The 15,663-nt window shown below is 49.5% G+C and overlaps 1 protein-coding gene across 2 annotated transcripts; it reads left to right on the forward strand.

Annotated features, from left to right (window-relative positions):
* The first annotated feature begins 4,845 nt into the window (after positions 1-4,845).
* On the forward strand, positions 4,846-11,432 carry LOC123354368 (chymotrypsin-C-like). Of its 2 annotated transcripts, none has more exons than XM_044996372.1 (8): positions 4,846-4,972; positions 5,667-5,755; positions 5,855-5,952; positions 6,972-7,094; positions 8,148-8,284; positions 9,094-9,239; positions 10,278-10,427; positions 11,352-11,432. In XM_044996372.1, the coding sequence occupies exons 1-8, from the start codon at positions 4,933-4,935 to the stop codon at positions 11,367-11,369; spliced, it is 801 nt and encodes a 266-aa protein (XP_044852307.1). In that variant the 5' UTR covers positions 4,846-4,932; the 3' UTR covers positions 11,370-11,432. The 2 variants fall into 2 exon arrangements, with proteins under 2 accessions (XP_044852307.1, XP_044852308.1); XM_044996373.1 differs by having other exon boundaries at positions 6,975-7,094.
* The last annotated feature ends 4,231 nt before the right edge of the window (positions 11,433-15,663 follow it).

Consider the following 15,663-nt stretch of genomic DNA (forward strand, 5'->3'; position numbering starts at 1 on the left):
TCCCGAGCTGTGCTCTCCCTAGGTTCAGTTTGAAATTGAACATGACACTGAAGTGGCGAAGAGCAATATACTCTCACACACACACACACACACACACACACACACACACACACACACACACACATATTGCTGACAGCAAATATTACTCAGAAATACTTCTGGTCACTATCTCTTAAAATGGAAACAGTGCAGAAGATGCCCATGCAGTATTGTACAGCCAGCCACTATGTTAGCAATACATAAATCCCTGCAAAAATAACCTGACTGTTTAATTGAGAATTAAATCACACTGCCACCTAGTGTGTAGAATTGCAATAGGCAATTTTGTTCAGTTTTTTTTTTCCTGCTTCTGCTTAAACCAGTGACACCCAAGCTTTTTCATAGCGACAACCATATCTCAAACCCATGGACACCGCTTCTCCCATATCACCAGCTACTCTCTGCAGACCAGTTTGGGAATGACTGATTGAGACCCACTAGACGAGAAATGGAGAGAAGTTTTAGGATTAGATTCTGCTCTTAGACACTGAAACCAACAGGTGTTTGTATGTGTTTCTGGGAGTGGGATACGATTCTTATGACATCATCTTGCCCATAGATTAGCAGCCTAACCTTCCGAGGAGCTGGAGCAAGATGTACGGAACTCTGAGGGAGGAGAAGTTTGGAGGGACCAGGGAGCTAGTCTGTGTGCACGTGGCTGGAATGCTGGCTGCAGCACTTCTGTCAGCAGTTTTAATTTTACATGCATGGAGGCTACATTTGCTACCCAGCATGTGGTACAGGAAACAATAACTAGGAGACCTGGGAAGAAATTCAGAAAATAGACACTCAGGCTGAAGATAAGGAAAATTGTCCTGCCAGTGGATCTTGGATAGTGTAACAACTTCAAGGTAAGTAATGGAAACTTCATTACTGGGGCCACTTAAAAATGGACTGGACAAAGCCAGGGATCCCCGGGTGCTCCCTGAAAGGGGTTGGGGTCCTGGTGCAGGAAAGGCTGAGACGCACTCATGGATAGCTCAGTGGTTTGAGCATTGGCCTGCTAAACCCAGGGTTGTGAGTTCAATCCTTGAGGGGGCCACTTAGGGATCTGGGGCAAAAATTGGTCCTGCTAGTGAAGGCAGGGGGCTGGACTCGATGACCTTGCAAGGTCCTTTCCAGTTCTAGGAGATTGATATATCTCCAATTATTGCCTATTACTGAGCTAGAGAACAAGGTAGATAACTACCCTGTGCAGCCCCTTAGGTGATCGACTAGCTGATATAGTAGAACATTTCCATCTCGCATGTCTGCGTCCATGCTTGACCTTAAAAATTGACCCAGTGGAATTCTGGCCAAAGAAGAGCTTTTCCATTGGATCATTTTAGATTCTGGATCTAGGTTCCTAAGTAAATGGTTTCTTAACACTTATTCCCTAATCCTCCTGCTAGTGACTCGTTGGTCCAGCATGGAGGCTGTTGCCCTGGGGAGCCCTAGATGAAATTTTCCTGAGCCCAAACCCTACTTTCATACCAGCAGCCCCCTAGTAAGCAAAATCTCCATGTGGCTGTGGATTTGTCCTGGATAGTTAAATCGCAACAGCTATTGATTCTCCTGCTCACAACCCAGGGAATAGGAAGGAGGAATTGGCACAAACATCTGTTAAGAAACGTTTTTCTAAAATGTAACGAAATGAGCAGTCCGGGGCTAGAGGTTGCTCCAGGCTGCTTTTGCAAGCCAAGGGCGTTACGTGGGGCTGCAGGTTTTGCAGCCACAATAGCGTGCAGAGGGGAGGAGAGCAAACAGGCAGGCTGCACAGACACCCCCCCACACACATGCCACCCCATTGCTCAGGTTCCTATTATAAGTAGCTATGCAAGAGCTGTAAGAACTAAAGTCATATATTTTTAAGGTCAGATGGGACCATTATGCTACTCTAAGCTGACCTCCTGCCTAACATGGGCTGACCCGGACCTATAACTTCCGTTGGCGTTCGAGCACAGCTACACTCGGGTTACCATACATCCGTATTTTCCCGGACACGTCTGGCTTTTTAGTTCTTAAATCACTGTCTGGGAGGAATTTTTAAATATCTAAAAATGTCCAGGAAAATACGAACATATGGGACCTGGGGCAGAGTGGTGGCGGAGCATGGAAGGAGGGGGGGTGGACTGTGGGTGGGGGCTGTCTGAATTAGCTGGGGGCGACACTCCCCATGGAGTGTCCTGTTTTTTGAATGGTCAAATATGGTAAAGGAGTGTCAAAACCATTTCACACACGGCATCTACTGGCGTCTACAAAGCGGGCCGGGGACAGTTTGCATGGGACTCTATGGGGAACTCCATAGGAAAGGACGCTCCATTGCATTTTAATGTGTCAGTCAGTCCACGGGCTGCAGGGCGCGCTAGGCTTTGTGCCCTCACATGGCATTAGAACACAGTACTTAGCCTCACATCCCGTCGGAGGCGCATGTTTTTATGTTTATGACTATGAGGTTTGGCAGTAAAATTCGCTGCATCTGGGGCACCCAAGCTGGCGACTTGCCACCAGCGAGGGCTCTGGGGGAGCTGAGCAGCTGGTTACACAGTTTTCATGACACAGCTGAAAAATGGGCCCCTGAATATTTGCCTATTTGTCTTTCTGTGAAACACCTGTTAGCAAACCTCCTCGCTCCCAGGGGCCTTCCTGCCAGGAGCTAAGCTACCAGGCCAGTCTGTGGCAGCTTGGCTGAATTCACGCCGATGTGTAAAAGAACTGGAGCCTCTTACAGCTGAGCTCTCTGCAAGGGTCAGGCAATCCCTTCGCAATGTCTTTCTGTTGGGTCGCAGCCATTAAAAGGACAAAAGCTCTCATCCAACACCCCCGCCCCACTCCCTTCACCTTAGGGGGTGCTACTGCACTGAGCATGAGCGGCCTTGTTGCATGAAACTAGAACTGGCCTTAGGGCGTTGTTCAAATCTTGACTCTAATCTGACTTTTCTTCTTTAAGTTGGGAAAACTCTCTCAATGTTCCCCCCTACCCCAGCACGGCCTGTTTCTGGGCTGCCTGGGAATTGGCAATCCCCAAAGACTGGCTAGTACCTACGAATGGCCATACTGGGTCAGACCAATGCGCCATCTAGCCCCATATCCTGTCTTTGACACTGGCCAGTACCACAGGCTTGAGAGGGAATCAACAGACCAGGGCAATTTTGGGTGATTCATCCCTTGCTCTCCAGTCCCGGCTTCCCATGCCCATTACCAGCTTTTAAAACGCAGCTCAGCCGAGTTGTATGAGTAGCCATCCTAGGAATGGCTGCCGCAGCCCATAGACTGCTGTACTGAATGCTTTGTGAGCATTGCGCTCAGCAAGATTCCCTGGAAGAAAATAGATGATGCAGAAGGGCTGGAAGAGATACAAATATGACAGGTATAAACCCCCCCAAGGAGGGAAAACCGTGGTTTAAAGTATTATGGGATGGGCTCAAGCAATGGTAGGTAAGCAAGAAAAGGGTCCTCGCAGTAAGCGCAATTACCCTGTCGAAAACTCTTCCCTGGGAAGCAATGGGCAGTCCCTGAAATATTTAAAACTAGTCTGCACAACGCGCTGGTGTTCACACTGTGGGGAACAAACCTGCATTGGCCCAGGATGAGGGGACAGACGATTTACTCCCGTAGTTCTTTACCCTCTTCTAACGTCCCTTCCCTGGCCATCAAAGATTAGAGGATGAAGACCCTTGGAGCAGGGGCGGCTCTACCTTTTTGGCCGCCCCAAGCAGTCATGCGCGGGAGGCGCCCCGGAGCCGCGGGAGCAGCGGACCTCCCGCGGGCATGACTGCGGAGGGTCCGCTGGTCGCTCGGCTGGACCTCCCATAGCTGCGGGCGGTTCGCTGGTCCGGTGGCTCCGGTTGAGCTGCCGCAGGCATGCCTGCGGGAGGTCCAGCCGAGCCGCGGGACCAGCGAACTGTCCACAGTCATGCCTGCGGCAGGTCCGGTCGTCCCGGGGCTCCGGTGGACCTCCCGCAGGCATGACTGCGGCAGGTCCGCCGGCCCAGCCTGCCACCCCCCGGGAAAGGGCCGCCCCACGCGCGTGCTTGCCGCGCTGGGGTCTGGAGCCGGCCCTGCCTTGGAGGCAACCATCCATGGACAGGGAGTTACCAAGAGTTAACGCTCGTCTTATTTGCAGACATGTACAATGGTTAACTTCTGAAGGTTTGGAACCACTCCTCTTGAGAAAGGAACGTGTGAGCAGCAACCCGAAGCCAGGCTAGCAGGATGGAGAAACCTTGAGGTCAATGTCATAGGCTAGATACTCTTGCTAAAAGTGCCATGGGGGCTTTAATGCTCAGAGGTGACCAAGATGAAACCATGAAACATCTAGAGCCCATCCAGAAGAAGGGCGTTCCAATGAGGATTGCAAATGGCTCACGAGAGGCATCCAATCACCAGCTCTGAAACACCTCCGCTCCCTGACGGGATGACCCAACTCTTCATCTTAACAAGGAAGAGGAACTGAGCTCTCTGCAGTTCACTCTGCATGCAGCTGGTGGGTGTTAAGTATGAGCCCCTCACACTGTGCTCCTGCCTGCTCTGCCCACGTATGACGATCTCAGGGCTGAGGTTGGTTCCGACATCCTTGGGCTAAACAATCCTTTTTCCCCACTGTGGTGTAATGTTTTTCCTACCTCCTGAGCCCCAGTCATGCCTGCCTTTCAGAGCTAGGATTTCAGTTCTCTCTACAACGCGATAAATCCTGCTAGGTCGCCCATTTTAAAGGCAAGACATTGCTTTTTCTTCTAAACTACCCAGTGCACCGTGTTTGCTGAACGATAACTTGCCAAGGTTAGGAACAAATATTTATCTCACCACGTATTGGTTCTATGCTGCGGCTAATCTCCATTCTTGGCTTCAGGTCAAACTGGTCTTACCCTATAAGTAGTCAGCAGTCCCCTTCACTCAGCCTAGACCGTCACCATGTTCGGGTTTGTGTGCCTCACTTTGCTCCTGGGCTATGGTAAGTTTTTTATGTGGTAACTCCAGGCTCCTTGGATGGGAGGGGAGGGGGAGGCCCGAAATGAGTGCAGGGGCTGCCAGATGACAGCCTTGGTGACGCAAGGCCTCTCACTCACCACAAGCTGGAGCAAAGAGCAAGCTTCCTGCCGGTAGGTGTGCCTCAAACCTGCTCCACAGGGGCTTCTTCCAAGTGCCAGATGGGAATTCAGTTACCATGGCCCAGGCCGACCTTGGCCTCACTACAGAGACTCCAGACAAGGTGACCCGCTGCAGTATGGACACCTGTCCCTGAGACTCTGACAATTGCACTTGAGAATGTACCAAATTTGGGTCAGTTAACTTGGGGGATTTCCTTGGTGCGATTTACTGTCAGTGCCCACAGCATATTGAATGCAGGATTACCATACGCAGGGCTTCTCCTCTTCCTTCCTAAGTTTCCTTGGGATGTTGTGCCACATCCTTTAGTGAGCATCTCTTCTGCGGATGCCCAGCTTGGCTTGATGAAGAACTTACACTCAATCCAGTTACACGGGTGGACAGGGGGCGGGGGAGTTTGGGAGGAAATAAAACCACATCCCCGGATTAACTTGGGATTCCTTGAGCTGGTTAGCAGACAGGAGCATAGGGTCAGGCCATCCGTATGAGGTTCTGGTACTTCGTAAATGCTCATCTCTCTTCCCTGCTGCATTTCCCAGCCTACAGCTGCGGCGTCCCTGCCTACCCACCTTATGTCGCCCGGGTGGTCGGAGGTGAAGATGCCATTCCCCACAGCTGGCCTTGGCAGGTAAAGACGCAGCATTATTATTGCCCAAGATGGGGCTTTATTTTTCTAACCACTGGGTGAAATCCAGGCTAACGTCCTCATGATTTTGGTGCATTCCAGATTTCCCTCCAATTCGACAAAAATGGCGTCTGGACTCTCGCATGTGGCGGGACCCTTATTGCTACCAACTGGGTCCTCACTGCGGCCCACTGCATCAAGTAAGCCAGTGGCTTTCAATCTTTCCAGCCGACTGTACCCCTTGCAGGAGTCTGATTGGTCTTGTGCACCCCAAGTTTCACCTCACTTAAAACAACTTGCTTACAAAATCAGACACAAAGATACACGATTACTGAAACATTTCTTACTGTCTCATTTTTTACCATGTAATTATAAAAACAAATCAATTGGAATCTACATATTGTCCTCACAGTTAAGCGTATAGTATACCGAGCAGTCTAAACCAGTCACTGTCTGTATGAAATGTTAGTGTGTACTGACTTTGCTAGTGCTTTTTATGGAGCCTGTTGCAAAACTAGGCAAATCTCTAGATGACTTGCTGTACCCCCTGGAAGACCTCTGCGCACCCCCAGGAGTACAGGGCCGGCTTTATACCCACGGGGCCCAATTGGAATACTTGGCGGCGGTCCTGGGGTTCAGTGGCATTTTGGCGGCGGGGGGTCCGCTCCGGGTCTTCTGCAGCACTGAAGGACCCTCTGCTGCTGAAGACCCCCGGAGTGGTGCCCCTTAGGCACAGGGCCCTCTTCAGCATGGGGCCCGATTCCAGGGAATCGGTGGAATCGGCATAAAGCCGGCACTGCAGGGATACGCGTACCTATGGTTGAGAACCACTGAGATAAACAAATAGCCATGGTGGGCGAAAGAGGGCAGATAAGCCATTGGCACAGACTAGGTGCTGACGTCTTTTGCTAAGGGAATGGGCTCAGAGTCCAAGTATTTAGTGCAGAAAAGCAACCAAGTGAGAAAAGATGGGGGAGGAGACCAAGCGTGAGAATACGCAACTCATGCTAGGAGCGCGTGGGTCTTTGCCTTCATCTGGTGCCTGATCCACATTGAGGCTAATAGCTGTCCACTAACGGAGTTGCTTCCTTAGCTTTCATTGGTGGCCTTGTCACAGCTAGGACATTAATCCCAGGCCTAGCAGATAAGCTGGGAATTTGGAGGCAATCAAGAGAGGTTTAAGTTTAACCATGTTTTCTCCTTCCGTTTGTTCCTATAGCAGCAGCAGAACATACCGAGTTCTACTGGGGAAACAAAACCTGGAGGTCGAGGAACGTGGCTCTGTGGCCGCTGCTGTGGAGAAGATCATTGTCCATGAGAAATGGAACCCCCCCGAGACCGCGTAAATCCGCTAAAGCCCCAGGGTGTTGGTGGGGGGCTCTGTCTCTCGTTCAGCAATTCTGCTGTCAAAGCTTAGCTCAAATCAGCCAGTTCTGGCTCTATTTCACTGATTGCCCCCAAAGCCACTTGGGTTAACACATGCCTCTGCAATAAGGACAGTTGCTATTCAGATGGGCCAATCGTGTGTAAAGAGAATTATTGGCTAGTGTCACCAATCCTCATTCTCCCACCACCGCCCCAAACGCACTGCCGGCCTATCGCTGCTTTGACCTGGAGTCACATGACGTATTTCCTTTGGGAAGCTTTGGGAGATTTTTGGTTGCGTTCGCTTTCTGACTGGTTGCCGTGCGAGATGCGATTTGGTGAGGTAGTTCTCGGGAAGGATTGCTTTTGTAATGGAATGTCGCGCTTCAAGTGAAATCAATTCAATCAAATTCAGCAGACAGGCCCAGCTAAGGCAGAAACACCTCAGCAGTTGTTTTATGGCTACGTTGGCTGTCCGTGGGTTTTTTGTTTTTGTTTTTTTTTTGGACTGGCTCAGATATTACACTTGGTTTATTCTCATAACTCAAGTTTAAAGTGTTTGCAAACTAAGGCATATATTTAGTGTGCAAAAAAAGTGGTTGGTAAAATTCTCAAAAAGGCCCAAGTGACTTAGGCACCTAGATATCACTGAAAGTCAAAGGGACACAGGTCATTTTTGAAAATGGGACTTAAGCCATTCTGTGGGTCTGCCTTCCACACCAAGGATCAAAGAATCACAGAATCTCAGGGTTGGAAGGGACCTCAGGAGGTCATCTAGTCCAACCCCCTGCTCAAAGCAGGACCAATCCAACTAAATCATCAGGACTGAACCATCATATTAGACATAGATATCCAGCGGTTAGAAATGAGAAAAGGAAGGTTGTTAGTGAGTCCACTTGCTCTTGAGCATGGACAGAACAAGAAATCGAACATCTTACTCAGCTAGAAAAGAAATCAGAGGGTCTCTCAAGCGCCCCAGTGTTTCCCAGCTGGGTTTAAACTTCCCCTCCCGATCTGATTTGGGTTTCAGCAATGATATTGCCCTGATCAAGCTAGCTGAGCCTGTGGAAATGAGCGAGACGATCCAGCCAGCCTGCCTGCCCGCAAGCGGCGCCATCCTGCCGCAAGACTTCCCCTGCTACGTCACCGGATGGGGACGCCTCTGGAGTGAGTAGAGCATCTTCTCCTACAGCCATGGGGTCCCTGCTCCTCGGACGTGGCCCAGTACCGATAGACTCCAGCCTTTGCTGAGTGTCACTCCAGGCTACCTGTTTTAACAATGAGCCTCCTCTGCGAGTTTCCCATGTCACTGGTCCCACTCTGACCCGCCATGGCCATTGGCCCTCTCACAAGGCTAAGATGTGGAACAGCCCATGCACTGTGAAAGGCTAGAGTGAGCACGGGCTGGTTCAGTGGAGGTCAAAGCCTGGGGAACTGGTGCAGGTGGCCAGAAAGATTGGAATTGTTGTGCTAGAGCGAATAGGGCACAGTACCTCCAGGCTGACTGAGCTCCTGAACCAGAAACCCAGGGATGTCTGAGCTTGGATTTCTCTTGGAACCAGGTCGGATCTCAGACGCCCAGGAGAGCTAAGAAATCATAGAGGTTAGGGGTGGAAGAGACTTAGGAAGAAAGTTATTAATTTACCTGCTTGACAATGCAACATTGTTCCCTACTGTATGTTTCTAGTCCTTTGCCCAGTCTAGTCTTCTCTGATTAACATCTTAAATTTACCTTTACTCAGTTTCTTCCCATAATGCTTTTACACACCCTCAGTGATTCTTCTCCTTCCTTTGCTGTTTGCACCCTTCATATATTGGTATCTTGTGTGGTCACTGATAGCCAGTCAATCTGATGTTTCCATTTTCTGAATAACCTCACGTATGTAGAAGACAGCTCATGACCTGGCTTCTCACCTGTGTAAAACGCTCCTGATGGTTCTTTTTCTTTTTTTTTTGTGATCCACTCTATTCACCAGCCAACGGCCCCATCTCTGATGTCCTCCAGCAGGCACTGCTGCCTGTGGTGGACCATGCCACTTGCAGTCAGTGGGACTGGTGGGGCTTCAGGGTCGAGGAAACCATGGTCTGTGCCGGAGGAGATGGAGTCGTTTCTGGATGCAAGGTAAGTCTTCCCAGCATGGTAATGCTGTATCCTTTCTCATCACCTCCCAAGGAAGGTGAGCAAATCTAGTTGGCAGGAACTGGGGCATGTGCTGATGGGTTCAAAGCTGCATCTCAGTGGCTCTTAGAGACTCTCTAGCTATGAAAATTCAACAAAGAAAGCCCTCTGGATAATGACCTCAAAGTGAGACTTGGCACCTCTGATATTTGCTGACAAGCTGAGTGAGTTTTGTGGCACAGCTGAGCTGTCCATGTATCAAGTTTGGGATACGGCGCTCCCTGGAGTTACAGGTTCAAACCTAAGCAGGGATCAAGTCACCCCTCAAGCCAAGTTATTTACTTCTTTGGGCGGGGGGCGGTAGGGAGCAGATTGAACTCAACCTTACAAACCCATGTCCTTTTTGGTCCATGCAAATTAATTAAAGGTCCCATAGTACTTTTCATAAGATCCCAGTGTCTCTTCTAACTGCTGAACAGAAAGAGCTAATCTGGCTATTCCAGAGTGGCTGCATTTCACTGGTGATTGATGTATGCTGTTGACAAAGCAGAACACAAATGTAAAAGCTTTATCCACTTCATGGCTGGCCACAAGGCCCATCCTCTGAACTAAAGCAGCTGTGGCAGGTTAGAACTGAAGTGCGTGGGTGGAGAAGAAGTCTGAAGGGGCTCGCCTCACCCCTATCTGAACATTAGCCTCTTATTTTCATGCAGACGCTAATTCACCCACTTCTGATAGAACAAGTTGGCCACACATCCAAGTCAAAGCTATCGGTTATTTCCTACGCCTAGTATAGAGAAAAAATGGTAGTATCCTATGTACAACGCCGGGTCATATACTGACTTTTTGAACCGTGACCACAATACAGTGTGAAGGCACTCTGAATTGTCTTCAAGAGTTTGAAGAAATCCAGGACACTAGACAAAAAAATTCTCTCTGTATCCTCCCAAAGTCTTAATACTAAGAAAATCAGCCAAGCCTTATCCCTGAGCCAGAAGCACTGTTACTATATAAGAGTTTCTCTGTTTTATGTTGTGTCAGGGAGATTCTGGAGGCCCACTGAACTGCTATGGTGCTAATGCTTGGGAAGTACATGGCATTGTGAGCTTTGGGTCTGCGCTGGGCTGCAACACTCGTAAGAAGCCAACCGTCTTCACCCGGGTGTCTGCCTACATCGACTGGATAAATGAGGTAGGTATCGGCCCATTAAAGCAAAGGTCCAGGTGCTTCACTAGGTTTCTGCACACTTACGGGAAATGATTGCCGGCTGACCCATCCCAGAACTGCTATTTCGGTTTCTTTTTCAGTCAGTTCTAGCTGATTAAATCAAATGTACAGGCCTGCACCAAACCCCTCAGACTCTGGGGAAGTTTGGAGCAGGATCACAACTAGACAGTATTTGCTCCTGCGGTGAGGGCAGGGGGCTGGACTCGATGACCTCCCGAGGTCCCTTCCAGTCCTAGAGTCTATGAATCTATGAACAGCCATGGCCCATCTTTGGTGCCATCTCTACACAGCAAATGGTTTTGCTGCTGTCCTACAAAAATGAGGCATTCTTGTGTCCTAAGCCATTACTTAGGGGCTGAAGTAAGTAGCCAGAGCACCAAGGACCTTCCACTGATTTCAGTGGGATTTCAGTGAGAGCTATTAGGTAATCGGCAACTCTGAAAGTCCAGCCATTTATTTAGGCCCTAGCTTCGAGCCTCCTGGCCTAGAAACAGTCTACAGTGCTGTAAATGCCCGTAGGAGAGCAGGCAACCCAGAGACACTTAACTCGGTATCAGGGCTTTGCCTCAGATGCGGACATTACTTTCGAGGATGGTGGTCACCTGTTAGGACACTCTTTGACATGTATAAAGAAATCTCCCAGTTTTATGACCAGCTTGTTGCATGTGTAACAATCTAATTGGGTAACCAGGACTTGGGGCCCATCTGTTTCAATTTGCCACAGTATCTGTTACGCTCCTCCAGTAGGAGAGCGCGATTGATGCTTCCGAGTGGGTTTGTAAATAAGAACTTACTTTAGTGGGAACCATTTAGTCTGGTTTAGGGTGAAACTGTAACTTATTTTTTAAAAAATGATTAACGCTGCTTCTTTTCTTTCCCCGTTGCCAGAAAATAAATCTCAACTGAAGAGTCCGGCTCATTTCATTGATTGTAAATCCCAGGAAACCCTAATAAATGGTCTCATCACAATGTTCCTTGGTCCAGAGGCTGCTTGAAATGTGTCGGACACATGGGTACTTATTTACAATAAATACACACAGTGCCAGTGACTTCAGTTAAGTTACACTAATGGAGAATAACGAATTGAGATCTACCTATCTCATAAAGCTGGAAGGGACACTGAAGTGTTACCAAGTCCAGCCTTGTGCCTTCTCTGGCAGGACCAAGTACTGATTTTTCCCCAGATCCCTAAGTGGCCCTCTCAGGAATTGAACTCATAACTGTGGGTTTAGCAGGCCAATGCTCAAACCACTGAGCTATCCCTTCCCCTATCTTTTCCCAGGCGTTCTTACACAGGGGAGAAAATACCTGAGACTCAGCTATGGAATCATGTGAATATCAATAGGCAAGAGTTGAAAGCAGATGGTTGCCCTTACTACGCTATCACTGCAGCAGAACCTAGCGTTCCCAGTGCTGTTCCACCAGGCACTGTCCAAACACACAACAGAGATACGGTCTGTACCTCCAACAGCCAATTGCTAAAGGATGGGTGAGCCCGGGCTGGGCTAAAAATAAGGGTATCAGCTCAGCAGCGAAATGATCAAAGCTATTCTGGCATCCGTACATAAAGCTGTAGTGAAAGGTGCATTGCTTTGCTTTCGGATGCTGATACATTGACGTATACAACGGCATTATCTCGCCGGTGCTGCATCCCAAATCAGCAAGCCCACAAAACTGCATCAGTTGCACACGACCAGGCTTGGCTCTTTGTGGAGTGTAACTATAACGTATCCCCTGTCTTACTGGTCAGTAACTTCAGGCTCCATTTGAACGAATAGAAGACATTTCCCTCTGGGGCAGAGGGAAGCCCGTTCACCCATACCTTTATGGGCCTGTGCTTGCAAAACCGCATAGCACATTCCTGTGGCCTCATTTCCGCACAACCACTCAAAGGAAGATTTTTTGTTATGCACAGGCAGCAAAGCAAAGGAGGGGGGAAGGTGTTGGTCCTACCTGGGATCACTCTCTGCCTGAACCTTTCATTTTTACATTGAAAGAGATGTTTGGATGCCCCCGGATGCTTTGCTAGCTCCTGCAGTAGAGCTGTCTGAGGGAACACAGGGCTAAAATGACAAGTTACTGTCTCCGTTAACACCACCGGTCTGGTGTGGCTGAGACGTGCGCTGCTGGAGATCCCCAACCATGGAGGGAGGCGAGGCAAAGCGATGGAGCCCCTCCCTGCTGGCTGCTGTGCACCCTGGCACAGTGCAGGGCAACTGCGGCTGTATTCCCCCTCGGTGGGCTCCCCTGCCGTCAGCTCGCTTGGGCAGAAACCTGCATCTTTCCCATTTCTGACAGGGGTATTTCGAGGCTGCACTGTTCCCTGCCTACACTGTGCTAGCCCCAGCAAGCCAGACTGCCTAACCCAGCCAGCATCTGCCCGTCGCTTTCTCTCCAGAGGCTACTAACAGAGGGCTTGGCTACACTTACAAATTTGCAGCGCTGCAGCAGGGTGTGAAAATTGGGAGCTCTCTCCCAGCGCTGGCGCTTTGACTACACTTAGTGCTTCAAAGCGCTGCCGCGGCAGCGCTACCGTGGCAGCGCTTTGAAGTGCTAAGTGTAGCCACAGCCAGAGTAATGGCCCACAGTTAAGTTACCCCGCAGCCCTTTCTAAGCAAGCACATTTATTCTTCAGGTGAAAGCATTACAGGGAAATAATTAAAAATAATAAAAGAACCTACTTGCTTGCTAATAAGCTTACTGGAAATCAGCTCCTACAGCCAACGGGCACTGGCAGGAGTCAGTCATAGAATCATAGAATCATAGAATTCAAGATCAGAAGGGACCATTATGATCATCTAGTCTGACCTCCTGCAAGATGCAGGCCACATTAGCCGATCTACCCACTCTTTTAGCAAGCAACCCCTGCCCCATGCTTCGGAGGAAGGCGAAAAACCTCCAGGGACACTGCCAATCTGCCCTGGAGGAAAATTCCTTCCCGACCCCAAATATGGCGGTCAGCTGAACCCCGAGCATGCGGGCAAGACTCTCCAGCCACACCCTCTGAAAGAGGTTAAGAATATCATATTATTGACCCAATTTGACCCAATTCCTTCAAACCCTATGCACGGTTTTCTCCTGAGGCTCCAAGTTCACAACTGCTTTAGCTCAGAACAAGAACAACCACACATAGGTTTTGTTTTTCCTTTATAAGGCCTGGGTCTTTGCTTTGTCCTCATGTAACAGGTGATCAGCAGACAAAGGTCCTTTCCTCAGGGCATAGCTTCAGAAGGCTGGGCTTTTGCATAACTGGGAAGGAGGGGTGGTTGTACATTTGCATTCACCTCCCCCCCCCCCCCACCAAAGTTCTGGGAAGCCCACTTAAATTTGTTTGTCCTAAAAGTTCATTCTTTTCTGGCCCATTGTTTCAAATAGCCCTTTGCGGCTCAAAACACATCCCAGGGTTGACACTGGTCACCTCGCGCCGCTAGAGAAGTTGTGTACAATTCCACAATAAGACATAAACTTTGCATTTCTAATGGCTGCCAGAGCTACTTAACCTTAATTCGATAAGGATTTTTCATGGATGATGCAGGAAATTGCCCTGTTGTGTAGGGGAGTGGCTAGGAGATTAATGCAGGCCTAGACCCGCCAGATCCAACCCTCCCCTGACCTGCTCCTTCAAAAACACCTGTGCACTGGGGAAGGGCGCATGGCTTTGCAGAATCCCTCTGTGGGCTCCTGGAACCCTGCCCCACCTGCCCATGGGCAGTGGCACGGTACCTGGCTGACTGCAATCAGGGCTCTCGAGACTATTTTTTTAAGGGTGAGGGGAAGAGAAAAGATGTGGCTCTTACTCTGTACAGCGTCTCTTAAGGGTGCCCGGGGCTGGCAACCAGGCATGGCTGAGTTCTAGGCCATTCACTGTTACCTCACATGAGCCACCTCGTCATTCTTCTCTAGGCAAAATGGGGTTAACACCTCCCTCCTTCCTGGGGAGCACAGAGAGGGCTAGTGGTCATGAGCAGAGACACTAAGATCGAGCAAGAGGCTTCACAGAGCTAGAGCAGAGGGGCCCGGCAATGAAGGGGCAGCACGCAATCCATGCGCGCCAAACAGCGCCTCCTGGTGACTTTTAGGTTCACTACATGACCTACATTGCAGACGGGCAATACTGTAAAATATTCACAGGCACCCTGCTCACCACCATCCCCTGCTCTCTGTATGTCAGTTGGCCTGTCTAAATTAAAGTGCCCGTGACACTGGGGAATTGAGCACACTGGTTAAAAACAACCCCATTTCTGTTGCACACACAGCGCTATTTGCCACCTGTCCCCTGCCAGTGTGCTGGGTCTTCCCAGCGCACATGGATTAATGGCTCCAAAGTCTGCAGTGGGTTTTGCCCTGTGTTCAACTATTCCTCTGCTGTGGGTTGATACTGAGCCCAAACTCATCTCAAATCTGAGCCATCCTGGGTGCATTGCAGAGCGCCGCCATCAAGGCAGAACAGCAAGGTAATGAGCAACAACTGCTGCAGAACCAAAGGTCTTGGGGAAGGCGTTCAGGTCCTAGTCTGGAGATGGGGCTGAGGTTAAGTTTAATGGGAGTTGAGCGCACATGCTGAGGTAACAGACAGGACTGAAGTAGCTCAAACAATCTACTGCAACAAGTTTCTTTACTTGAGCCGGACTGGAAGCGTAAATGTATGCCATCCCCCTGAGAGAAGAGAGTTGATCTGATTATAGCCATGGTGTAGGACTCAGGAGACCCGGCATCTGTTCCCTGCTCTGCCACTGACTTCCTTGGGCACGTCACATAGCGTCTCTGTGCCTGGGTGCCCCAGCTTTAATATGGGGTCAACAGAACTTCATGTGAGGCTAATACATTACAGAGTGTGAGGTGCTCAGATACTACAGTGACATGGGATAACGAGTAGATAGAAAGATCCCCCAAGAACTGATCAATTAATGGGCAGTTTCTCCATGCAAATAAGAGTAAGACAGCCACATTATGTATCTAGCACCAACAGTGCAATAGGCACTATACTGGCACGTCTGGAGGAGCCTGGCTTCCTGCCCCCCGCCAAAGGATTTACATGCTTTTTAACCACTGCTCAAGAACCAGCTCTGCCAATGCAGCAGAAGCAAGTAAATGACGTGGAAACCCAACATGTGATTGTAAGACCCAGTCCCATTTAATATCCTAAACCATCATTACCAGGGAAATGTTTGGACAACAATCAAAGATGGATTTTTTTTGG

The sequence above is a fragment of the Mauremys mutica genome, chromosome 21 (assembly GCF_020497125.1).
Source record: "Mauremys mutica isolate MM-2020 ecotype Southern chromosome 21, ASM2049712v1, whole genome shotgun sequence".
Classification (NCBI taxonomy): Eukaryota; Metazoa; Chordata; order Testudines; family Geoemydidae; genus Mauremys; species Mauremys mutica.